The 27,663-nt window shown below is 26.0% G+C and overlaps 5 protein-coding genes across 8 annotated transcripts; 2 read left to right on the forward strand and 3 right to left on the reverse strand.

Annotated features, from left to right (window-relative positions):
* Positions 1–576: 576 nt before the first annotated feature.
* Positions 577–8,942, forward strand: LOC114130850 (ester hydrolase C11orf54 homolog). Of its 4 annotated transcripts, none has more exons than XM_050199718.1 (8): positions 577–606; positions 991–1,024; positions 5,045–5,143; positions 6,381–6,556; positions 6,960–7,130; positions 8,048–8,144; positions 8,247–8,413; positions 8,556–8,942. In XM_050199718.1, the coding sequence occupies exons 1-8, from the start codon at positions 592–594 to the stop codon at positions 8,727–8,729; spliced, it is 933 nt and encodes a 310-aa protein (XP_050055675.1). In that variant the 5' UTR covers positions 577–591; the 3' UTR covers positions 8,730–8,942. The 4 variants fall into 4 exon arrangements, with proteins under 4 accessions (XP_050055675.1, XP_050055676.1, XP_050055674.1 ...); XM_050199719.1 differs by lacking the exon at positions 577–606 and adding an exon at positions 812–838; XM_050199717.1 differs by lacking the exon at positions 577–606 and having other exon boundaries at positions 849–1,024.
* Positions 8,943–9,005: 63 nt separating this feature from the next.
* LOC114130849 (uncharacterized) lies at positions 9,006–13,246 on the reverse strand. Its single transcript, XM_027995914.2, has 9 exons — positions 13,000–13,246; positions 12,278–12,541; positions 12,067–12,218; positions 11,852–11,999; positions 11,580–11,789; positions 11,271–11,487; positions 11,043–11,197; positions 10,477–10,965; positions 9,006–10,407 (listed from the first exon to the last, which is right to left on the reverse strand). Exons 1-9 carry the CDS (start codon positions 13,046–13,048, stop codon positions 10,256–10,258), a joined length of 1,836 nt encoding a protein of 611 aa, XP_027851715.1. The 5' UTR covers positions 13,049–13,246; the 3' UTR covers positions 9,006–10,255.
* Positions 13,247–14,734: 1,488 nt separating this feature from the next.
* LOC114130845 (uncharacterized) lies at positions 14,735–16,524 on the forward strand. Its single transcript, XM_027995911.2, has one exon. It carries the CDS (start codon positions 15,022–15,024, stop codon positions 16,444–16,446), a length of 1,425 nt encoding a protein of 474 aa, XP_027851712.2. The 5' UTR covers positions 14,735–15,021; the 3' UTR covers positions 16,447–16,524.
* Positions 16,525–16,648: 124 nt separating this feature from the next.
* Positions 16,649–19,490, reverse strand: LOC114130846 (uncharacterized). Its single transcript, XM_027995912.2, has 8 exons — positions 19,320–19,490; positions 19,052–19,259; positions 18,850–18,985; positions 18,637–18,782; positions 17,442–17,612; positions 17,224–17,371; positions 16,979–17,065; positions 16,649–16,919 (listed from the first exon to the last, which is right to left on the reverse strand). Exons 1-8 carry the CDS (start codon positions 19,340–19,342, stop codon positions 16,798–16,800), a joined length of 1,041 nt encoding a protein of 346 aa, XP_027851713.2. The 5' UTR covers positions 19,343–19,490; the 3' UTR covers positions 16,649–16,797.
* A 2,804-nt stretch (positions 19,491–22,294) lies between these two features.
* On the reverse strand, positions 22,295–27,516 carry LOC114130847 (hepatoma-derived growth factor-related protein 2-like). Its single transcript, XM_027995913.2, has 4 exons — positions 27,368–27,516; positions 26,167–26,826; positions 24,385–24,778; positions 22,295–23,688 (listed from the first exon to the last, which is right to left on the reverse strand). The coding sequence occupies exons 2-4, from the start codon at positions 26,815–26,817 to the stop codon at positions 23,039–23,041; spliced, it is 1,695 nt and encodes a 564-aa protein (XP_027851714.1). The 5' UTR covers positions 26,818–26,826; positions 27,368–27,516; the 3' UTR covers positions 22,295–23,038.
* Positions 27,517–27,663: the final 147 nt, after the last annotated feature.

The following is a 27,663-nucleotide window of genomic DNA, read 5'->3' on the forward strand; positions in this document are numbered from 1 at the left end:
CTAATATACTTATACTTACTATGACCTACTATAATACCTGTTTTTATGAACAATAATTCGCTAATTATAATTAATACTATAGTATTAATTAAACTATTAACCACCTGATACATTTTTTCGTCAGCCAACTAATCTCTGATATACAATATACGCAGCTAGCGAACTATTAACTTGCGTTAATGGCAATCGGCAGTCGTGTACTCGTGTATTTATTGTATTATCTATCGTGACATAATAAAGTATAGACTGCGATTATGATAGTTGAAAAGCTAAGAGCATACTATCTCTATATTATAGTCTGGTTTGTATATAGGCACGTTACTGATTGCGTACTTATCGTAATTTAGTAAAGGTGTTACTTTGTTAGTCCATGTGTATATTGATTATTACTACTACGAATTACGATCAAATGGCACTGTTAAGTATGGAACAGTAAGCTATATAGGTAGTAGTAATGCGCAGTAACGAATAATTATTCGAATAATGAATTGCATAACCAAATAACGTTATTATTTTATAAAAATATTTCGAATAATTCTTTCCCGAATAAACAATTATTCGTTTTAAATTTAATTATTCCGTATTCAAATAATGTTTGATTATAAAGTAATAAATTTATTAGTTTCAAGTATGATAATCATTTAAACAAATTATAACTAAATATTATTCGTTTCAATAGGTACCTAAACGATATAATATACAGATTTTCCACTTTTAATAACAATTTATAAGTAAAATACGTTTATTATTAACTTATACACTGTTATTTAAATGAAAACTGTTGATATATTATTTCTTATAAATCATTAAATCTGTTATGTAAAATATGAACAGGAATGTATGTAATATTGTAATATGTCTACTAGGAATTGTTTTTTATATATTAAAATAATTCCTATTTATAATTTTATATCTTTTTATAAATTAGTACTAATCTATTTGATAAAAGAAATTTTTTTGTTTTTGTCTTTATTTGCGGTTCACTGGAAGTTGAAGCATCACTTCAGAAACGGCAATATTTTTGGTATGTATATATTTAAACTATAATATAATTAGTCAGAAAGTGTTTATTTAGAGTAAAAATTAACAGTGAATTTATGTAATATAATATTAATTAAATAAAAAATATATATAACCTTGAACATTGAGCATAATATAAACTTTTGGAATAATAATATTATACAAATTATATCTACATAATAAAATCAATAAAAATATTTGACAAAATAAAGAGTAAGGTATAAAATAATGTAAGTACAATAGTATTAGTCCAATGGACATGGTCGCCTCGGATTTTATTCTAATAAAAAAAAAAAGAGTAAGATATGTCTCGTATTGGGAGAGACATTGCCCTTATGCCCCCCTTAAAAGTCACCCATGCATCAGTTCTTTTAGCTGTGATTGGCAAATTTACCTTAAAAACAAAATAGGAATAACTCTGCTGTTGGGATTAGTATGCCCAATAATATGTTCATGAGTCATGATGAGCATGATCCTTTATATGTATATAGTTCATCAATATATTTAGTCATTGATTAAAAATATTATAGTAGTAAATTATGTATCTATTAAAGCATTCTGATAAGTTCAAATAACTTAATAATTAACCAGAAAATTGATATCATCGAGTTCATCATTTTGGAAAAGCATTTTGACCTTTTCTAAAACGAACATTATATTATGATCCCTTTTAAGATGCTTTAATAAATTCAATGTACCATTAACTCTTTTATACGAAATTTTATAAATGGTACATTGAGCCTTATTTTGAATATTTATCTATTTTTTAAAATACTTTCATAATATGGAACTAATTTTCTTAAACCACGACATATTGATATTAATGATTATGGGTTTTTTAATTAAATAAAAAAACCACAGTAGGTATTATATTCTACAATATTTTTAAAAAAAATATGAACTGCTACACAGTCACTGAAAATAATGAAAAGTCGAAATAAGGAATAGATAAAAAAGATTGACCACCAGGCACCAACCCTATAAAGTATTAACTATAAGTAGATTTAGTTATACAATAAAGAAGGTGATGTGACTTTCTAACAACATTATTGTTTGTTGCAGGCCAAATTATCTTAATAGATAATACAGTAGTTTTTATATCTTATCCATTTTTTTATTATCTATTCACTATTGTTGTTTATCAAATAATCTAATATACGTTTTTATTACGTCTATAGATAAAACTGTACAAATTACCCAATTCTGGTTTTCTAGTTAGTGGTTACTTTTATCTTAAAATTATTTAAATATTATTAGAGATTTATAACTATAAATATAATACACAAATTAATTTTAAGTAGTTATAAGTAACTATAGTAGATATCTAAAAAATTACTTGAATAACAATTATTCGAATATATCTAATAAATTATATCGATTATTCAAATTGATTAAACTATCGAATAAATCGATAGTTATTATTCATCGCTGCCCATCATAGCAGCTGTAGTACAAACATGTAGTCAGTAATCACTAATCACTAATCAGTATTCAGACATTCAGTATACCGCGAAACGTTATCGCCGATGGTTTAGTTGTACTTGTCTGTCCTGTGATGCTCTTTTCTTTCAAAAAGTAGTTCAATTATTCGTAATAATGGCTGATTCCTGTTTGCCCGCAACTCTGGACATGAACAGTTTGCCCATAGTACGCATCGATCTCAACGTACCGGCTTTAGACCAAATTATCGAAGGTAGGGATACACCATACACGGTTCAAATAATAAATTAATACAAACCATAAATACGAATAACATTAAGTAATAACTAGTCATTTCTATTGCAGAATAACATATTGTACACACTGTACACAATAATAATATTGTAAATCATAAACAGTATAACGCAGAGTGTATATCACGAGTATATTTTATTATTTTCATTTTTATATTTTATTATTTTCATAGTAGGTAAAACGTATATTTTTGGTACGCGTGTTAAATATTCGTACACTCTGTATACAAATTAATGTACCTATCATTATTGTTCCTCTTCAACAAGAAATAATATACAATATAAATAGTATAATTTATAATAAATTATCTTTTTTTTTTTAAAGTACCTTTATAATACACTAATATACAATTAGTCTACTAGGTGTCTCAACTAGGTAGTCTTATTTCACTGAACGACATAATATTGATAGAGAAATTATTACCTTTGGATTTAGTAACATAGGTATATTGTGTTGCAGGTTGAAAGTTTACATTTGATTAAAACCTTTAAATTCTACTTTCAACGATACCGCAATAACTTGATGTACTGGTTTAGTGATGAACTAATGAACCTTACTTGGACATTTCTCATTTTGTTCTAAGTCTTAAAATCTAAAGATTTCAATTATTGAACTCACCGGCCGGCGGCCACCGCGTTACTGCAGTCTGCAGCAATAATATTTCTTTTTTATACATGTATACGATTATTATTTATTATATCAAAGAACACTCATTATTTCCAAAACGTTTAGTTTTAAAACAACATTTTTCTAAAAAATATACATAATATTCGTAGATTAATTCTAAACAGTTAGTGTGTATATTTTTAATTGAATTAATTACAATTCTCAATTAGTATCTCTATAGATATGAAATAAAAGATAAAGGTAGACGAGTTGCAAATGGGTACCGCTCTGCTGTAGTCTGTAGATTAGGTGTCTATAATAGTGGGTCACTATAATCAGTAATCACTATTATGGGAGTGTTAAATTTGAATTCAGCAATCCATTATATATTGTGTTCAATGTGGATAGCAGTTTATTTGAACTCACTACGTATATAATAGTTTAAATCGGCAGAGAGGAAATTTTTAACGGAGAGCTTGTATTTCCGTCAGTCTACACTAGTCAGATGCGCGAAGTAGTCCTGGTCTCTCGGTGAACAGAATATGGATATAAAATCAAAAGTTTATAAGACTTTTAACCTTCAAAATAGCATGCAATTTTGACAAATTGCGTTACAATTCTATCGTTAAATACGTATAAAAAAATATTGTGTCTATTGTCTATACTCAGGTACTCTATACCTTAATACCTATATTTTTAATATTTTTATACAAATATAAAACAACTTATATAGAATCTTTATTTAATTTTTAAAAATTTTATACTTCAAAAAATAACACTAAAAACAGTAAAAACCTTGTATAATTGTTGAGCTGTATTAGTTGTAACTTAAAGCTATCAATAAAAAAAAAAACTGACAAATAAATAATGCTTTTAAATAGCTTAAAATGAGTTGAACATTTTAAATAATGAAAATGATGAAATTAATATTTTGTAAAAATTTCAAGTATCTCCATACTACGGTTATTCATTTTTAAATTGCAACAAAAACCAAAAATTGTTTGGAACGAAATAATTATTTTACGGGTGAATATCCAATGTAGTAAAAATTTGAACTTAAAATACCTACTCATAACAAATTGATTTGAATTTCCGGTAGAATTATTTTCATATTTAAGTTAAAAAATGTATTAAAAACCCTTAAATTAAATTTTTAAATTTTAAGTTTAAATAGAATTTTTTTTTTGTATTTTTCGATAATTTAATCATTTTTACTATTTCATAATTTTTTTTTAAAAAATACTGTTTTTAATTTTTATCTGATTAAAGAAAAAATTAAATCCAATTTTCTATCCAAAACCACTTTCAAAGCTATAAACTCATACAAAATAATTGTATACATTGTAAAAAAGTTATCGTCCACTCAAAATCTAAAAACTAAAAATATTTTAAATAAGTGAAAAAATCAGTGTATTGTTTTAACTAGGTATGGAGTTTTAAATTTTAAAGCAATAATTTGAATAATTTTGTTTATTTTTTTGAAACTGGCTGGTAAAAATTCGAAAAAAATTAATTTTTGTAAAATCATATAAATCTCAAATAAAAACGTCAAAAGCTACTTTTTAGTTTTTAATTTGTTTTGCTATTCGTGTGTTTTAGTACGCCAAATTTAATAAAACGTTCAGATTGTATCCATCATATTTATTTTTACGTTATAGGTATATATATTATTTTATGGTTTCAGCACTTTTACCGGAGCTATCTAAAAATTTTAAAACTGTGAGTGTGGACGTAGTACAATGTCCGAATTTGACTTGTCCACCGTTCAACTTGGCTGCCGAAGGTAAGTCTAAATGATGATAAAATTTACATACCTACTCATAATACGTTACAATGTTACATGCATGCATCCGTGCTGATGATGGCGTATGTAGTGGTGGTGGGGCATGGGATAATAGACCCCCCTGAACCAAAATCAAAGGATAATAATATTACACTTTAATATACCTAATGTAGATTATGATTCTACAAAATTACACGTTGTAAGTGTACAAAATAATTTAAATTTAATTTACATCATAAAGAGTTATAAATAGCTGCTATAGTCCTATAGATCCATTTACATAATTCACGAAACATTATTATCGCACGAAATTGACGACCGACGCACACAATTATTCGATTATTAGGTACTACCCAACTATTCCTAATTAGCTTGAATTTTAATTTAATTTAAATTGTCTACAAGATATCAACCATTTTCAGCCATTTATTTTGTTCTCGTTTCCGAACGGTGAACCTCCTTATAGTTTATACTGCGGACTATAGCTCACTAAAGTAAGTACTAAACATGATATTATATAGTTTACAGTTAATATACTCTCTCATCTCATGAAATTTTAGATGAACTTATTAAAAAAAAAGATAAGATTTTGTACTTCAACATTTCAAAAAAAAAAATCATTTAACATTAAAATTTATACTATTTTAAAAAAAACTATCACGCAGTTTTTTCATTACAATTTTCTATTTAATAATCTATTAATTGCTATTTTCTATTTCCTAAAATCATTTCCTATATATATAATAAAAGAAATAAACAAAATGTTGAAAATACGTCACTACCGTATGTTCTAATAATCTTACATAAAAATAATAGTAAACAATATTTATTTATTAGTTTTTACTTATATTAGTTATTAGCGAACTAAAACGGCTAAAACCCACTAATCCGTCCACCAGGCACCAATAATAGTCAATAGATTTAGTAACCGCATGAATAATTTTGTTAACAATCAGCTCATATTATATTCAATACATACCTAAACGACTATAGGTATACTACAATATTGAATATATTATACTAATTTAGGTTTTTCTTTCCAAACTCAAAACACGATTGCCTCTTAAATATGTTTTTTCTCTAAATAAAGTATGCACCTGCAGTTTATATTATATTTTTGATGTAATAGTGTAATACTACTCATTGCCTTTGCATATAATGTATAATTAAATGTTCACATGTTCACTACAGCGAGTATGAATTTAAGTATTTATAATAAACTTGCGTATTTATGTAGGATTGAATGGTGACGAAACAGTAATTGACATCGGTAGCCCGTCATACTTACTGCCCTTGGTAAACTTAAGTAAGGTTTACGATATCAGAGACTTCACGAAAGTCACCGGGACGGACCCTTTGTTTGTGATTGGAGCGGGCGCCGGTCCGTGGCCGCACGCGGGAGTCAACTGCGAAGTAAGATTTGTACTAATATACCTATAGTAATACAATAACTACCTAAACTATACTTTTAACTACATTGCTTCGTTTAATTTTGAATCTATAAGACTATAATGGGCGATACTTATAAAACTTATTCGTTGAAGAAATTGGCCAATTATTATTATTATTATTTTTCTAGCCTCTAGAAATATATTATACTCCGGAGTACCTAACTATGTGACAATATATAAATTATTAATAGTTATATAATCATATATTACTGAAACAAACAAATATTATTACACAATATAATATAATATATTATATTAAAAATTATAAGCAAAAACAGGAATTATGTAAATAATGTATTAGTACCTATAATATATAGGTAATCCGTGAATCCGTCTAACGATATCTGTGGTTTTACGTTTTTTAGTTTATCGGAAACGTACAATTGACTTCCAACGATAGCATAAAAAATAATTCTTCTCACATTTACAAAGTCGATCTTCAAACTGAGAGTCAAGTTCACAACCGTTTGCCTCAAGACGAAACGCGATTCGCGCTCTTGGCCAATTTTTTCACCAGTCGCGGTTTTAAAGGACAGGTAATATACCTCTAGTGTACAAATACATATATATTATATTAATGTATAGTTTACATATTTCATCTGCATAAAATATTTATATAATTGTACATTTTTAAAGAAATTAAGTTATTTATAATTATAATTTGTACATATTAAGCATGTCTATTGCCTATAATGTATAATACATCATATATTATACAATGATGATAAGTTGTGTGGTTGTGTCCTATAGCGGTCGAGGCTTTTCCTGAAATGTAATATAATTCATAGACCATATTAATATCATTGATGATAGAATTCTATAATTAATGGTAATATGATTATTAATCATTATTAATTATCTATTAAAAATTTTAAAACCAAAATAATATAATAATTTATAAGCATAATATAACAATTTAAATATAAATAAATTCCGTTAGAATTTAAAAAAAATGCAAAGTATAGTTTTCGACTCTTAGGTTTGGTATGTTTCTAATTTTCCTATCTATGACTATATATTTGGTTTTATCCAAGTTAATCTCAAGAACCCGTACACTTATCTGTCGTAAAATGGTCTGCTGTTTTAGACATGATTATTTTCGTACTTGTCCAACTGTGTCAATCCCCATGATATCGTCCACATGAGTAGCGTTTTGTTCCTTAGTAAATCCATTTCTTGGCAAACTTGTATAGACCTTAAAACTTTCTCCAAAACTTCAATGCTAATTGTTAAGTTAAATAAATTTGGGAACAGTACATATCTTCGTGTATGCCCTGATGTAACTTCAAGACCCTCTGACATTTGCTTTCAATATTTAACTTTGCAATTATTGTTAGAGTTACATTTTTTCACTAGCTAGGGATTGTTTTGGCTGGCACTGCAAATTCTACTATGACTAACCATAGGTTATGTTTTTGTCGTGTATATGATGATAAAAAAATATATTTTTTAGGTTTTGAAAATAGTGTGCGAAACGCGGAATGGTCCGTTAGATTTTGTGACGTCTATCAGACAAGCGTTGGCAAAATACTTTGGCAACAAACCGGTCGGTAAGAATCTACTTTTAAATTATTAGTTAGGTATATTACAATACAACAAAACATTGTTCAACATTTGTCGATAAATTGAATTTATTGATGAATTATTTTTAGGTTTGGGTGGAGTGATTTTAATTGAAACAAGTAAAGTAAAAGTTCATGTTATGCGTGATTTTTCGAAAACTCCCCTTCACTCTGAAACCGATTTGAACAATTGGCTAAAGTTCTATGAAGCAGATACGCCATTAGTTGGTCTCGGCTATCTCGTCTCTCATGACCCGGTGATAATATTACTTTATAAATAATTTTTAGATTTTACATTATTTCAATTTTTAAATCATTGTGTTCTATGAAACTAATTATATTATTATTGTTTACTTGTATCTATGTCTTACCGAAATCTTAATTTTTTTTACTCTACAGGATTTGGATCTGAGACCTCAACATTTTCATTTGTTTAGTAATCATGGAGTAGGAGGACACTATCATTATGACACAGAACCAACCACAGTGAAATACACTGCCTATTTGAATGTGGCCAAAAAATTAATCAGAGTTGACCAACCAGAAATAGCACCTTTGTTTGGTAAAGATTAGTTTTTCTGAAAAAACTTATCAATATTGTTAAATAAATATTTTTTCTAAATAGATTGACTTCAATATTGTAAAATTAGAAGTAAAACACTTACAAATTTGTTATATTCTAAATACTAATTAATTTTCCATGTAATTTTATATATGCTTCATAGTATAACGTTTATTAACTGTAAGTTGTAACAGTATGGTAAATTATACAATAATATTTTTACAGTTGCATATTATACTTCTCCAGGAATTGATAGGTTTTTCATTTAAATTAAATGTAAACAAATGTAAAATTATAAATATTATTTTATTAGTAATAATAAAAAAATCAATTATAACTGTTTTTAATTAAAAAAAATTACATAAAAATCTTGTATAAAATCAAAATATAGTTCCCATAAGTGGTACATATTATAAAAAGTAACACATTTTTTTACTTACTATTTCTTAAATTCATGGGATCACTAAATATTTTCATAATAGTTAAAAGTGAATAATTTTAAAATGTAAAAAACATATTATAAAGTTGTATACAAAAATAAATGTATTAAACATAATTTGTTATTTATACAATTTGGTGAACACGAAATTGGACGGATCATTTTGCATTAATCACATTTAAATTACTTATAATAAATTGTTAAACATTAAATATAGGTAAATTAATATTAATTACTACACATAAAAATATAATATAAAATTATTTTTATCAACACAAAATCAATAAAGGTGATACCTAATTCTTTATAATTATACATATAAATCTATATTTTTTTACAATTTTTAAGATCAGAATAACAATAATCACATAATGAACAGTCAGTTTTCGTTTATTACATTTTGTTCTTTATCATTAAATGTATTAAAACTAATAACTATTATATGAACTTGCATATTTCAATTATTAAATAAAATGTTTAAAAAAAAAAAACTATAATATGAGATTACTAAAAAAAATTATTTATGTAAACTTAATAAAATATGGATAATATAAGTCAAAAATTAACTTGACTAGTGCAAGACAAGTTTGCATTATTTATAATTTATCTCTATTGTTCTCAAAGCTACTTACTAACATATCAATAATAATTAATAATATAAGTAATACCCATATTTAATATTGTGATTAAACAAACTTTAAAATTGTTCACTCGCGTACACTAGTAATAGGATTATTAAATTATTTAACTTTTGGAATTTACTAAACAGAATTTTAATAAAAAAAAAGATTTAAAAATTAAAAAAATTGTTTATATAATGACAAAATATTATTATCAAACTACATGAGAAATTATTTTCCAAAACAAAATAAATTGCAGAGCATGGTAATAAAAATCCAAGATTTAAAATAAAAATATTTTGGTAGTCAAGAAAAAAATGATATGTATAGACAATCATTATAACCAGGTCAAGATAATTAAAATAATATTATGGGTATTTACATGTATAATAGATAAATAACAATATCTTAATTGTGTGATTCACTGATAAAGCTACTAGAAGTGTAAATTAACTCGGTAAGGCGTACCAATTAAAATTTACAACAAAATAGTAAAGAGAACAGCAACTGATAGCATACTTGATGAAATAATTAATGTAGATGATCGACCATACTTGAATACTTGTATATAATTGTCTGCGTGAACCCATGGATTAGCGCCATCATCAAAATACATTGGACATTGATCTCCTAAAATTTAAAAATTTAAATTTTAAATATAATTTATTTAGAATCATTACTACAATCAAAATTGCTTACTTTCACGTTCATATTCTGTCATTTCAATAGCAACAGTGGCTCCTTCTGTATAATTATTACTAAATGCATCTTGTTTAAGATCACAAAATGAACCTATAGCTTGTGACATTAATACACGGTTAAGATCAGCTCGTTGATACACCCAACATCTGTACATGCTAGCTGCATCAAGAGGATCATACGTCATTAAATAAGACTTCAAATTTTCTTTCCAGTAACCTATGCATTGTAATCTGTAATCTGGATCACTATAAATATCTACAGGCTGTCCACGATGATCTACATCAAGACAAAATGATTCATCAATAGTAATCTCTTTTTGATCACCATCACAGGCAGCAAAATCAGATATTCTGTCCTTGCATGTAATTTGTGGACGAGGTGATAAAGTAACACCACCAAGAATACGAGTTTCAAACAGAAAATCGCCTTTTTGAGTGAAGTTGAATTTCCCTGCCACTGGACATCTTATAGGAACAGGAGTTTTGGCTAAAAATATTAACACAACAATAAATATTTTTCTCGATAAACAAATTACCTATAGGTAAATAAAAAAAAAAACTTACAGACAAAAATATCATATTTCCAATTATCTTTGTTTGGAAACTGTACCCAAGAGCATACAGTATGAAAGTTATCTCTAATAAATGCTATACCTCTTCTATAACGAATAATATTATGATGTCGTGGTACAAAATCGAAACATACATAATCCTTTTGACTATATTTAAAATTACAATAAATCAAAAAACATTGCAGACATTAAAATGCTATAAAATTAATATAATGTATACCATCCATCAACAGTGAGCCGTGCCATCATATAACGAGATCCTCTTTGTTCACGGCATACATATATTGTTCTTCTAAATCGTGCTTCATCTGGATACCATGTTTCAATTACATGAGTTTCATTAATAAATACATCAGCATCCATATTGGCGGTGTTCACCCATTCCCCACTATAATTTTGGGGTAGTCGACAACCTGCCTCTACTACTTCAGCTTTCACTGCATGAATAAATAATGGTATTAGAAAATAGATTAATTATATAAATAACTTCAAAAACTAACAGCTTTGATTAAGTATAAGAAATAATTACCAGGATTTATATGTAATCTCTCTGGACTTTTTTCTACTGTCTGAAGTGTATTACATTCTGCTGTAATAGACACACCAATATACAAATCATCATCCCGATTTTTTAAGAAACATCGATATTTTTCATCTTTTCGAGATTCTTTAGTATTAGCTACAGCAAAGAAATGATTTTTGTCCACAAACCAATCTCCTAAACAACTGTACTCAACAACTAATAAAAACAAAAGAAAATTAGTACTTTTGAATTAAATAGAAAAGTAATAAAAAATTTACCTCCATCAAATGTGCCTGTCATACCAGGACATTTTTTATATGTTATATTAAATTTTTGATTAGTTATTAAAAATTGTGTTCCTGCAGTTTGACAAGATTTAATTTGTGCTTCAGGATTATTACATTCACCAGTGAAACGAAAACGGTTCTATAAAATTAAAATTTAGTATTAGAATTATTTATGATAACAATTGTTCAATGAACACATTAAATACCTGGTATGCAAATTGCCAGACGCCTTCGAGACTAGACCGACAGTTTACAGGTATGTAATTTTCCGAAAACAATGTGTTTAGTTGTGTATCTTGGAATTGACATATTTTATCAGGAGATTCATATTCATTAGGATTTAAAGTCATACAAACACCTTCAAACATTTTGAGATTAAAAATTAAAAATTAAAATATTTATCAACAGATGACTTACTTTCCATTTTATCCAATACATTAACAGTCCGAACCATGAATTTCACACAAGTATAACAATCACCAGCGCTCTTTTGAAATACAAAAGTGAAATTCACCTGATTTTCTTCCATTGATCGAATGCAAGTTCCACGTTTTGACATACTTGTCGCATCAATTTCTGTTGTTGTACTGCGTCCATTTTCCCAAGAATACCATTGCCCACGAATTACCAATGGAATATTACATTTTGTATTTGCCTTGTTAAGTTCGTAACTTCCACATACTAAAATTATAAATGCCAATTATAATTTTATTAAATATATAATGTATTTCAAACTTCCTAAAAAATGTGTCGACAACCTTTTTACCCATAATTAGGAGCATTAAAATGTATGTTATTCAAAGTAAAATTTAAATTTATACTAATCAGTATACAAAGTACCTAGGTACATTGAAATAAATTATAATAATATTATGGAAATATCCATAAAGTATATCTTACATAAATGCACAAATAAAATAACCTTGTATAGATTATGGCTTATTCATACAGTTGATATTTTCGTTTTAAATAAAAGGTATATTATAATAATATAATACTACGTGTAATAATTGCTAATAATTCAGAAATTTAATTTTAAAAGTAAAAATCAAAAATATACTATCTGATTGAGCATCCCAAAGAATAGATATTTTTGTTGAAAAATATGACAGTTAAAATATTATGTACGAATAACTTACATGAAGCTAGACAAAACGCTATCAAAATGAATTTTAGTAAGATATGCATATTATAAAAAAAAATAATTTATTAACGCTATATTTGCTTATTTAAACAATTAAAAAAATATTAACACATTTTTTAAACATCATGCACAAAATAATAGTAAATATGATCCAACAGGTAATATTGTGATATAGGTATTAACTATTAGATATTTGTTTTGTTTTGGAATTATGAAATAAGGCGTACAGTAATAATTACATTCCTTGTACTTTAGAGCCTTCAATAAAAAAATGTTGATAGCAACGGGTACGCCCAAAAAAAATAAGTACCTATCAACTTGATCTTCCGTCAACTAGTTCCCCCTTACCATAGATAATATATATATATCATCTATGCCCGTTACAAGTCTGAAATCTGAATCGTCTGAGAGCATATCAACTATATAGTATATGATCAGCTAAGGACTGAGGAGCATAATATAATATTATAATTTAATATCACAGAATAGAACAATGGTAAGATGTAGTATTATATCTTTTTTCTGGGAATCCTACAAAGATAGATAGCAAGGTACCTTGATAGATAATTAAGTTTATTTTTTATAACGACTATAGATAATATTATCTATTATATTATTTTGTCTATTACTAAGATACAAGACAATATTCTGTTTAAATCTTGTTATGATCCAAGCTCTATTACATATTATATTATCTACTATAGTTACGGACTTATTTGTAGATATTATGATAATATAGATATAGATACGTCCTTAGTCCGTGCCATAGAGTAACTTACTCTATGGTCCATGCACAGACCACAAAATAGATTAAATTTAATTCACTGTATATAATATTATTTATAAGTTATAACCTATCACTAATAAACAATAGGTAAAATAAATAAGTTTTTAATAATCAAGCATTATAGTGTGAAGTTTATGTTTATGTTGATAAAATTAGATCGCCATCGCACAACAATATTTGAATATTTCCATACTTGAAGGTAGAGAAATTTGAATACATGCGCAATTGGTACACTGGCCTTAAATAAAAATTGTTCCATACCCAAAAAATCATAAATATTATTTTTCAATACAATTTTATTGAATATTATTTAATTAGGCTATTATAGATAAAATAAACATACTGTACCATTGTACCAATAATATTATTAAAACCAAATCATCCTGGATTATAGTTTAAAAAATCTTCTGGTCTAAAATGATTTTTTGACAAATCCATACATTATTATTGTTATTTACATTGTATTATTTATTTTATTACTTATTACTCGTATCCAAAGCACATACGACATACTTGTTTTGTTATCTAAAATACCTATTTAGTATTTAGCTGTTTAAGTAATAAACAATATTTGGCATATCGACTTCCATCTGAAATAAATTTATGAACATAATATTGATATTTGATAGGTACAGGTAAATTCTGTCGATTATAATAATTTTAAACGTTAAACAGTCTACAATTTAGAGTCTAAAAGAAGATCAACAAATAAAAATCGTCATTCGTGATAAACAATTCAAAATTAGAATACCTTTACCAAAATTCTAGAACAATACCAAAATGAATTTCACTTACAATCTCTTTGAAGTAATGATTTGCAATAGTATATTACTACAACTAAACACGGTATAATTGTAACCTAAAAAAACCGGTGTTATAGTGAAATGCAATAAAGTAACCAATCACAGATTTTAATTCACAATTTTCAGATAATGTGATGATATCCATGATACCAATATTAAATATATCAGGATGGCAGCATGTATGTAGGACGTATTTACTACTAATTGTATTGCTTCAATATTTGATTTTAATTTTTAACGGTAGAGCATGAGTTTTCGACGTTTTAATACCAAAATAATATTTATTAATTAAATTATAAAAGTTTCATTTATTATTTAAAATTACAAAGCGCTGATATTAAAATTAAAAATATAACAGTAAGTCTTAAATTGCATGTTACACGATAAAGAAATGTTTCTTTAAATTAAGTTACAAAAAATCGACATAATGACATCTACTTCAAACATATTTTTAACAAGGACTTTGAAATCTACACTCAGTTCTTTATTACTCACGTATGTAACAGCATTCTTATTATCACTTCGGTCGATTCTCAGCTTCACATTCAGCCTGTATTCCTTATTTTACGTGCCGACAGTTTTGATAGCTGTTTTGTTATTTATCATAACCAGTTCACGCAGATATGTAAAAACAGATGTGCCTTGTAGTAACCGTTTCAGCAAAATTGTCAAAGGATTATCAATTCAAACCATATTACTCGCGTCTATGTTTTCGGTCAGTGCATGGTTTCTTTCAAGTCTAAATCCATTCTGTCACGATGATAAAATTTGGCATTTACTCAATATTGGATGTGCTCTGGCTGGCATATTATTCCACTATGAAAAAGTTTATTTTGAACAAGACTTTCACTTTCCAATAATACATACTACAAAATATTCAATGTTTATGTCTAAACTCTCAGAAATTATTTTTAAGTCGTTAAAGAAATCATGTTTGTATATATTTTTCATATTTATTCCATTATATGTGATTGAACCAAAATTATGTACAGATTTTTATTTTTTTGTAACTCTATGGTTTTCAATATCACTAGTCTTATATTTTTTTTATTCATTTGAACACATTATATTTTTAACTATGACTGAACGTGTTATATTTCCAATTGTGACCATAAAACAAAATGATAGTTGCTTACTTAATGCTTTAAATGTTGATAATAAGATTATAAAGTCATTAGCACTATATGATCTTTATCAAGCAACAATTAAAGATCCAGAAAGAAGAAAAGAAATATTTAGCTTAAGTTTTGCTGGAAATGTTTCTCAAAGTTGGAAAATGATATTTAACTATTGTATGAATAACATAAAATCTACCACAGAGGACATGAAAAACGTAGTCAACCATATACCACTTAAGTTAATCAATCGGCGCAATATAACCAATGCAAGGTTAATACATATTAATGATAAAGTCAATACTAAACCATCAGAAGAAAATTTAAATCAACACAGAAAATTATTATGCTTTGTTGAAAAATTCTGGTTTTATAAATATTTTTTTGGACCATTGGACAAAGATAAGTTATTAGAAGAACTTGAAACAACAGTTTGGTGTTGCTATATACTTTCAAATTTAGCTGTGGTTTCATTAAAGGAGGACGAGTATGGTATAGTTAGAGAACAACTGGGACAAATTGTTAGCACTATCCTGGACTTGAAAAATCAATTGGACATCCAACAAAGAAGTTTAAACAATCAAAAGACCAAGAAAATCAAATATTTGAAAACACACGTTAAGACTTGTGCTGTTATGTTAGCATTGAATTTTGGTATGTATGCTAATGATATTGGATTAGATGAAACTCAGTTGCATAGTTTTAAAAAAATAATAGTATTGTTAAATAATTGTTAACTTTATTACCTATATGTGAAAATTTAAAATATTTTGTACTTTTTTTCTTAATAAATAATAATATTTTGTCATATCTCATTAATGTACTTATGGACTTATATGTATTATATTGTTTTGTAAATATTACATTCTTGCGGTGTCTTCACAATAAAGTTTTAAAGATAATTAATTATTACTTTAATGAATAAAATAAATAGCAAAATTTATTCCAAATGTATTTATTGTAGATCATTATTTATAATCATAATAAAATAATTGTTGGATAAAAATAGTTATTTATAAGAGGTTACATCAATTAAATCATCTTGCATGACAACTGATTTTATTGTGGCAAGCCTTATAATAAAATGTTTATATTTTAAACGAATCTCCTTTAGTCATTCCTGGTTGTTGTATAATATATGATCCTGCATTAATTCCGGCTTCTATACAGGTTTGAATTGGACAATCCAAAATATATTTGCTGATAAAACCTAAGAAAAAAATATTTTAAAAATGTATAAAATAAACTATTTAGTGAAAGTAGTCTTACCACCAATAAACGCATCACCAGCACCATTAGAATCAATAATATCACTAGTTGGGATTTTAGGCACTGGATAATGTGTAATAGTTCCATCTAAGAAATACACAATTAAAGTCAAGTTTTTAGTTCTATAAATATTTCGAATTCTAAGTTTAATGATCAAATTTATTATATTATAAAATCATTTGACTGATTTAATTTCATCGTATTGACTTGTAAAAGTTATAAATTATTTTAACTAAAATATTAACCTTTAGCTACAAGAACTTGTTTATCACCCTGAGTTATAATAACAAGACGATATCTATCATTCTCAACCTCAAAAGTACTTAATTTACATGCAATTTCTTCAATATTATCTAAATTCCATTTTTGTCCCTCAGAAAAAGCTTTTGCTTCCTATAATAAAATAAATATTTTATATTAATAAATATTAGATTAGATAGAAAATTAATTATATGTTACTAACTTCATCATTTCCAACTACAATGTTAACGTAACGAAAAATAGACATAACCGAATCCATATAAAATTGATAAATAAATGGTGCACTCATATTAAATAAAAATGGACACTTTCGTTCAAAAGCAATCTTGGCAAGTTTTTGAACAGCTTTTACATTGACTTGTAAGAAAAAACCCTAAAAATATAATTTAATAATGAAATATTTAAATAAATAAGTTAAATCAATAATGTTTTATTTTGTTAAGAATAATAATTGTAATTTATAACAAGATCTATTAATTATGAATCTAAGACGTTTCCCCCTGTGCCTACTCCCCTCCGGACAAAAAATAAATAAATATTAGACAACTATAATGTACAATGAAAATAAATAATTGTAAAAATGATTAAATTTAAATAAATATAATTGTATTAATGTAAATAAATGTACTGTTTACAAACAGTAAATAATTAAAATAGTTTAAATAATACAAAATATCACAAAAAATATAACACTGTTGATACTAAAATACAAAATTAAATAATGAAAATCAAAAAATATCATGGAATATATTAAAATTGCTGATAAAAAATTATAAAATTATTGATCTATAATTTAAAATTTTTATAGAAGCATTTGAGTAGATGAGCTTCAATAAAAAGCAAAATATTTGGATTTGCACTATACTCCAGCCAACAATAGAGTACTACTTCTTCGCGCATACAAATAGGCAAGCGGCGGCCAGTGTTTTGGAGAGTTTAGTGGTGAGAATGCGCGAGAAAGGACGAATTTTGGTTGCCGCCCAGAAGTGGTCTCTTGTTGGCCAGAGTATAGCGTTACACATTTAATATTTCACCCTTCCAAAATATTGACTGTCTTTTTAACAAATTGTGAAAAATGCTCTAAAAACTAAGAAAATGTATTAAAATCATCAAAAAATGCAAAAAAATATCTTTAAATTGTCAGTATCATATATTAAAACGATCGTATATTTCTGGTAAAACCAAAGCAACTATTTTCAAACCTATTATTACATAAATATATATATATCGATTCGAGGGAAACGTCTCAATCCAAATGTGGTTGGAGAGAAATGTCCAATACTGCTACAATTTCCGGAGGGGAAACGTCCATATACCATTAGTTATTACAAGCAATATTTATAACAATTCTTTTTTTAAACATTAAATTATGGTTGTATAATACCAAATTAACTTACTGTAACTAGATAAAACTTGGCATTTTCAATTATAGCTTTATTTTCAGGAACATCTAAATGGTCTTCAGTAAAAGTCTCTGCAGCTGATAAATTAGCACATAAAGATCTATCTTTGCCATTATTGGTAACAATAACTGCACAGGTGCCTGAATAAAAACATTCATAAATTTATATTCCACACAATTCATATAAGTAATGATTAAATATATTTACCAGTAGGCTTTTCTGTGGAGTATTGGTATTTAACATCAACTCCTTCATTGTTAGCTTTAAGTTTTAAAATCTCACTATATTTATCTTGACCAACAGCTCCAAAAAACACAGCCACGTTAGGTTTTTCTAATATCCACTAAACAAATTGTTGTATTTTTTAATAAGAATATAAATAACTTCAATAATTTAACACTGAAAATACCTGCGCCACCCTTAAAGAATTTTGAGCTGAACCTCCAGCAGTGTATTCAATATTTTTGTTCTTCATCAATTCTTCATAAAGAGGCATGTGTTTTTCCTCAGCCAAGATAGCATTATTATTTTTTAGACCATATTTATCTAATAAATTTTGATCACCAACAACAGTCATGTCCAATAATGGGTTACAGAAACCAACAATGGTTCCAGGTCTGAAATAAATTATGGTTATACGATATACATTGAAAATTAATAAATTCTTAAATTCTTACTTTAAAATACTAGAATCACCCATTTTCTGATACGAATACTTCACTAAAAGAACTTTTATAAATTGAAATACTCCACTATGGCACTATATAGAGTATAAAGAATATTTTATTTTAATTAGAAAATAATAAAACGATAAATGACTAAAACGCTTAATATCCAACAGTAACACTCAACGACGATTAATTAAGTTGCACGATTAAATCCGTTATCTAATATTTCTTATCAAAAACAGATAACGTTTAAAACACACCATAGAACATCGTGATCTATAAGAGATACAAGTGTTTTAATGTTTAACCAAATCAATTACAATAATTTGTCTTGACATTACAATTTACAATCTAATTCCATACACTTTGGAGTACCAAGAAATATTCTTAATGTATTTATGTTTTGAGATAGTAAAATGGTACCATATTAAATAATTTGACGTTAAAATTTCAAACAATTAAATACGCTAATTTGAAGGTTATAAATTATAATAATATATTAAATACACAGATATATACAATAAATAATTTATTTTATATATCTGTGACGGAATATTACTATTTACTAATTACTATATTATACTGATAATAGACGACAGATTAACGAGAATACAATATGCATAGGTACCTAGAAATGTTTAATTTAATTTTAATGACTGAAGTTAATTTTATATGATGCCTACTGCTTAGATCATATTCTAATATGATCTAAGACAGTGTGCTAGTCTATTCAAACTTCAAAGCCATTGTTTAAAGAAGAATTTTAAACCCTGAGTTTATAGAACGACAATCATAGATAATAAAGAATCTAATGAAAAAGTTAAATAATCATTGGAAGAAGTAAATAAACCATTGTAAAAATAATATTATTAACATAATAAATTATAATAATAACTAAAAAAAAAAAAAATTAATAAATAACATAAAATTAGAAACATCTATAGTACACATTTTAAAAATAAATAATATATACCATACAGGGAATCATAAGAAAAAAATGAAAAACAAATTATTATTTATTTTAAATTTATTTTTGCTAATTTCTATAATTAATACCTATCATAATATGGTATCATTATTCATTACTTCTAAATTCAATTAATTATCTAATATCTATGTGTATTGTGAAAGTGAGAAAACAATTCTAGGGGAGACGGTGTTCGGCGGTTTATCTCACAGATAATAGAATGATATAAGTATACATTATTATTTTATTTCATTATTCATTATACATATTATTATCCTTGAGTGGCGAGTCTGTTTACTTATATTATTAAGTAGATCGCATGTGTTTTGATAAAGTTATTAATCAATAAACAATAATCATTTCGGTATTTTATTTTAAGTGTACGGAAGATTGTACAATTTTTTTCCGAAAATATTGCATTTATTATATAATTAGTATATAGTTTATAATAACATTTAAAACTCGAAATTTAATTAATTATTTTTCTGAAAATGCCAACAATAAAACCCTCGTAGTATAATAAATTAATAAATACTAAGTATCCTAAAATAAATCAAGAATTGCCATTGCGTAAGTGTAAGTTAACTACTAATTCATAATAATATATGTATGTAAAATACTAAAATGTTTAAGTTTCCACGCGGCCACGAATAATGTTTTTGATTTATAACAAAATAATTAACATCGTTATTCATTGTTAAAATGTTAAATAAAATGATTTTAATTAAATTTAAACTTCTTCTAATGTAAATAAAAACCACGGTTATATAAATTTTTTAAGTTAAATTCTGGTATGAAATACTTATGAAGAGTATTATATTATTTTTATAAACCTTAGTTATACAAATCAAATATTTTATATATTTTTACCTAAAAATACTGGTAATTTGTAATTTTCGTGATATTATAAAAATTTGAACTTATATTTGTAACATACCTACTTATATAGTAATAGTAATATTGGTAATAACATATATATGTTAGGTAGTAATAATATTAATATTTTAACATGAATAATAATTTCGGCACTTTTTTTTCTGCTAAAGAATCTATATTAACTATAATATCGACTACCGATCGTTAATTATCTGTCACAGAGAAATAGTTAGGTATTATTATTTGTACCTATCTTTTTAAAATGTTGAAGTATTGCAAAAGTTCAAATGTTCAATGTGCTAACTGCAAGTGCGTCATATCAGCAAAATGTGGTCTTAGACAAATGCCGAGTGTGAACACTATGAACAGAAAGATATAAGCGATATGGTCACATCGGACGAAAATGTTTTAACTTTTAAGCATCAAAAAATAAAATAAAACCAGTTTTTTTTTCATAAATGTATGAACCATGTATTCGAACTTTTGAAAATGTTCTATGTTACTTTAATGTTAAAACTTAAAAGTTGACCGTTTTATGTAATTTTGTGAATGTTTAATGTATTATTATTCTAAAATCATTTTTTGATGCCATTTTTTTAAAATTCCGTCATGTTTTTAAGGCTAAAAATGACCAGTGTGGCATCTTCTTTATAAAATGTTTTCTGAAATTACATTTAGGGACATTTTTCGAAATTTTAATTTTAATCCGTTATACATTATATCACATTATTACATTAATACCACTAATGCTACCACACATTTTAGTACTCTATTTAAATAGGTATCTCATAAGAAAAACAAAATAATGTACATCAATTTAACCTGTAAGCTGTTGGCAAATATATGGATTTTTGTCAATTATGACACTAATATGATATGAGTTTAATTATTTGTAATTGCAATGTCAAATTATTTATTACAGTGGTATTTTACTATATCAGAACATAATGAGTAATAACTAAAAATATAAAAAAATCCACTAATTATAATGTCAACATTTGAAAATTTTCCAAGTTATTAAATATATTATTTTTTTAGATTAATACTATTGCTTTTAAAATTATAGATTATAAATTTCATATCAAGAAAAAATTCAACAAATAATTATTAATGATGACATTCAAGCAAACATAACACCAGGTTCGATTAAGTTCTGTATATTTTTTAATTAATATAATGGCTAATTACAAATCAATAATTATTCAGTTAAGTAACTTTCGACTTGTCTATATTTATGGTAAACTCATTTTATACAATATCATTAAACATAAGTGTTTTATTGAAGAAAAAAATTAGTGCTATACTGTCAATATTTAATAATTTCACATAAATTAAATACTGTAATATTGTGCACAGTAATAATTATTAATGCAATAAATTTCATCTTCATATAATATAATTAAATAAGATAATTTAATGCATAGTCTGTATCATTAATATATTCATGTACTCTTATAAAGTATTTGTGATTGACTTTTAATTCATTCGCACATAAATACTTAAGATCTATAAATATAATAAAAATGAAATGTTATCTATTATCAATTAAATGAAGGCAAAATCAATACAAATAAATGTTTATCACTAGTTTAAAAAAATGTATTCAAATGTCAGTGTAATGAAAAAAACCCACTATTATACTATAAATTAAATTAGTTACTTAACACACTTACTAAATTGATAAATTAACACTAAAAATGTATTTAATATTAAAACTTAATGTAAAAACTTTTAATTGCGGATACAAAATAATGTAACCTATTATCAAAAAATAATATAATAATAGTTGTGGAATTCTAATTAAACAGTAAATCATAGTACAACTGAACTGTACCTACAAATAAAATATTGGTTATCTTAATTTTTAAATAGTAAGAATAATTATTTATAATAAATAATCTTTATCTGAAGTAAGCCCATATATCTGATCGCAAGCCAAATGTTTAGTCTTTGTAAAAAATTCTTCAACTTCTTTATTAAATATCTCATCGAATGATTGCCCATCAGACACAGTAAACAATGATACAAATTTATTAAATACTATTTCAGCCTTGCGTCGAATTAGGGTTGACTTTTCGTCATGTTCAATAGTTTCTTCTTTACTTAGATTCCATTCTTTTGCATTACCAGTATACCTTGTCACGTGTTTAATTGTTTCAACAATTTCTTGATGTTTTTTTAACATCAAAGCATTAATTTGAAGTTCAACAATGTGCTCTAATAATTCTAATGCTCCATCACAATCAGCATGATCAGTTCGTAAAGCTAAGCGTAATTTATGTATATAATCCAACAGATCAACTTCGGTATGTAATAAATCAATTTTAGTGATTTTTTTTGGACCTGCTCTCTTCCAATCAGTTTCTATATGAGTCAAAGCACCAACCATGAGATCTTTAATTGCAACTGGAAGTTCGTTGTCCTCACTGATTTCATTATTCACTTGTTCCAAATTTTTATTTGCTGAACTTTTTATGTATGGTAAAGATGCTGCTGAATGACTTTTAGATATCTTTCTTGTGTCTGAATTAGTATCTAGAAAAATAAAAAATTAATAATCAAAAATAATTCACAAAAAAAATTGTAGATAATAATTTTAATAAAAAATGTGTCTAAAAATAATGATATGATAATAAAGCACAGTTTTTAAAATATTCTAAATTCTATAAATATGTATGGTAACAACTGAAATAAAAATTTTAAAGTTAAATTTATCATGGTTAAATGTTTTTTAGAAACACAAACTTTAAGAAAATTGACTCTTAAAAATACACCATTCAATATCTCTACTTGATTACAACTGATGAAAACTATCACCATCAGTGGTGTATTTACGGGAGAAGATTAGGGAAATCTACCTCCCTCTTAGACTTCTTTATTTTAGCTTATATTTATATGATAAATGATAATAGATGTATTATTCATTTATAACTTTGTCTGTAGGTAATAAAATGCCAAACATTTGGCACCTACAATTTTATACTCTGTTCAAGATAAGAAACACCTGTCAGTACGTAAACGCAGTCATGTCACGCCCATTATTTATCTATTTTACCGACTGACCCAATGTTAGTGAAACTACGCCCATGCACAGAAACTGGCCGTCGCAAGTGTTTCTTATTTTGAACAGAGTATAGTCTATCTCCTTCCTTAAAGAAGTCCTTAATTAACATGTCAACAAGAAATAAACAAGAAAATATCTTATACATAAAGAATTAACTAAAATATTACCTTTTGTTTTATGATTTTGTTCTGATGAAGAATCTGTTTCAACATTGCTAGTATTATGCTTTTCTGAAGTTTTAGAATTTTCTTTGCTTAATCTTGAACGTTTTGGCACCACCTCTGATTCATTCTCATAATCAGAATATTTTTTTGGCTTAATTTTACGACCAGAGCGTGATACATGTCCTACATTTACACTATTGGTAGACGATATTTCACTACTTGATGTAGGACTATTCTTTATTTTTGATAAAGATTTTACTGTTTTACTTGAATCCGATAATATATCACTAGTTTCAAGAACTGATTCAGCTGTATTAAGAGTTTCTGATTGGTTATCAAGTGTTTCAGTAATTTTTTCATCAGCACTAACATTTTTATCAGCAGCCTGATCTGTTTTCTGAAAACCACAATATTATTTATGTTAAAATATTATATTCTAAATAATATAATAATGTCTTACATTAATTGAATCATGAAAACAAATATAAATGATTGTATTAGGAGTTTAAATAAAAAATATAATAAAATTGTTATTACAGTAGTATGTAAACTTTTTGAAATAATCTATTACCTAATAACAATCAATCTGGGAGCTTACATATTATCCAATAATTGTAGTTAAGTAATCAGAAGTAATAAAATCAAATGAATTAATATTATTAACGACATATTGTACTCATAAAATCAAAATCAATAGTTCTCAACCTTTGTGTATTGATGACCCAAGATATTTACTCAATTTTTCATACAGTATGTTTTTAAAGTGTTATATCAACTTTTCATTTTTTGCTGTCCCATTAAATATTATTGATGACCCTATAGTTGAGAACCACTGATCTAAATTATACAAGTATCAGATTTATAATATTTATTGTTATTTAAAGAATATTAGATAGATAATTTATTCAATTTTTATAAAATTTAACCCAGTGTTCTACCTTTCAGACTTATTATTCAATTTATAAAAATTAAAAGTTTGGAAGATAAAAATGTAATTGATTTAAAAAATAAATTGTGGTTAGATGATGTGACCGAAAATTAGATAATGGTTGTGACTAATATAGAAAATTAAGGACATTTTAAAATTAAAATGACTCTTATTCGGTCAATTTTGAATTTTGAATTATTGTTAATATGCCAAAATTATTTTTAAAAAATTAAGCTTATACAAATATGGTACAAAAAATGAGTGATGCTATTGAAAAGAGTATGTCTGTACTATGAAAAAATTTAAATGTTCATTGCACATTATAACCTGTAAAGTTAAATTTTTTTCCAATGGGCAATGTGATTTGGCCAAGAAATTCAGTGTTTTCTAAGTTAATGAACATACTGTATATCGATACAAATATAAATAACTTTAATTAATGTTAAATATATATTTTTTTAAATGAACTATTGAAAAAAAATTATTAAGAGGACATTGTACCCACATGTGTTGTCTTTGACTTACACAAGTTAGACATAGCAAATTTTCATTCAAAAGTTACAAAAGTATACTGTTAGTTTCGATATTAGAGTGAATTGACCATAATAGGTCATATTAGCATTTTAAAATGTAGTTTCAAAAAGGTCGTAACTTACTAACAATAATAATATCAATAAAAAGTTACGTGGGGCCCTAGATAATAATCTTACCTTTAAATTATATAATAGGTCAATTCACTCTAATATCAAAACAGTATACTTTTGAAACTGGTGAATGAAAATTTGATGTCTTATGTGTGTGAGACAGAGACAACACAGACGGATATGACATCCTCTTAACAATTTCAGCTTACTAACCTGCTGTCCACTAATTGCTCTTTCTACTACACATTCTTCCAATGGTTCTACCAATACATAAGCTACAGATTTTTCTTGAAGCTTTAAAGTTTGAAAGATATCTTGTTTATTTGATATAGATTTTTTAGAAGGTGCTTCAGATTTAACATCAGATATTTTTCTCTTCGTTCCTTTGGTAATTGAGAGACCCAAACTCTTTCTGGAAGAAATAGATTTTTTCCCCTTAGACAAAGTAGAGTCATCGGTTGATAATTTCCCTTCACTCTCTGTATTAGATTCGTTTGATTTTTCAACTTCAGCAGATTCGTCTTTGAAAGACTCTTTTATATTACTTGTGTTACTTGACATTGTAAGTAATTGTGGATCATCATCAGGAAAAATTGAATTATCTTCATCTTCAATTTGCAATAAAGCTTCAGCAAAATATTTACGTTTATTAGGTTTTCCTAGTTTTGACTTGTTTTCTTCATAAGGAAAGAGTTCATCTGATTTACATTCAGCACGTTCACCAGTTCCATAAAAATAAACATTATACTTTTGTCGTGATGGAACATCATGTTTAATACCAGATATAATTGCTGGCCAAGCAGGATAACCTCGTATTTTTGCAAAGACTTTGTCTTTGACATTAAACACTTTTTTGGAAGACATTGAACAAATCTGTAAAAAATATTTTATATGATTACTAAATAGATTATAATTGATTAGATCAAAATTGAATATAGATTTTAACTGTATACTAGGGTATATAAAAGGTGAATTATTTAAATAATTCATAAAAGTTAATAAAATATTAAGTATATATAGATAGTATAATAGTATAAGAAGAGGACAATAACAATAAAGACTGGTAATTATGACTCATGCATTGCCTACAACAGCAGTATGATAAATATAAATTCAAAAATAAATTAGAATAGGTAGTTCTGCAAATATAAGATATAATTTCATGCATACTTGTTGACAATCTTACATTAACATAACATTGAAATAATATATAATTATTGTTTGTAAAATAGTTTCTGTAATTCAGTGATACTCAATACTATTTAAAACATATCATCGGTCATTATTAATTAATTTAAGCAAAATAACGGGTTGGCCAAAACAATACTAAATAGCGGCATCCATTTGCGATATCAGTACACGAAGCAATTATATTTTTAAACCAAATCGTATAATATCTATTATGTTTACTCACTTGTTAAATGATACAGGTAAAGGAATTAACTTCAAGAATGGGAGTAGGTATTGTTAAATTCAGTAATAAAAACTGAAAAACCAAAAAAAATACAAATTCAAGACAGCGACCGTGTGACCAAGTAATAGTATGATGATTGCAGCTGAATGGCTCAATGACAAGAGTATTATTGTTGAACAATCAAAACCAAACACTAAACATAAGTAAGTTGTTGTATTAAGTAAATCTCAGTTATCACCGTCCTAACCAGTAACCCATTATAATGTGGTAAAATATAATTTTTTGACAGATAATGG

Source organism: Aphis gossypii, chromosome 2, assembly GCF_020184175.1.
Source record: "Aphis gossypii isolate Hap1 chromosome 2, ASM2018417v2, whole genome shotgun sequence".
NCBI classification, from domain to species: Eukaryota; Metazoa; Arthropoda; class Insecta; order Hemiptera; family Aphididae; genus Aphis; species Aphis gossypii.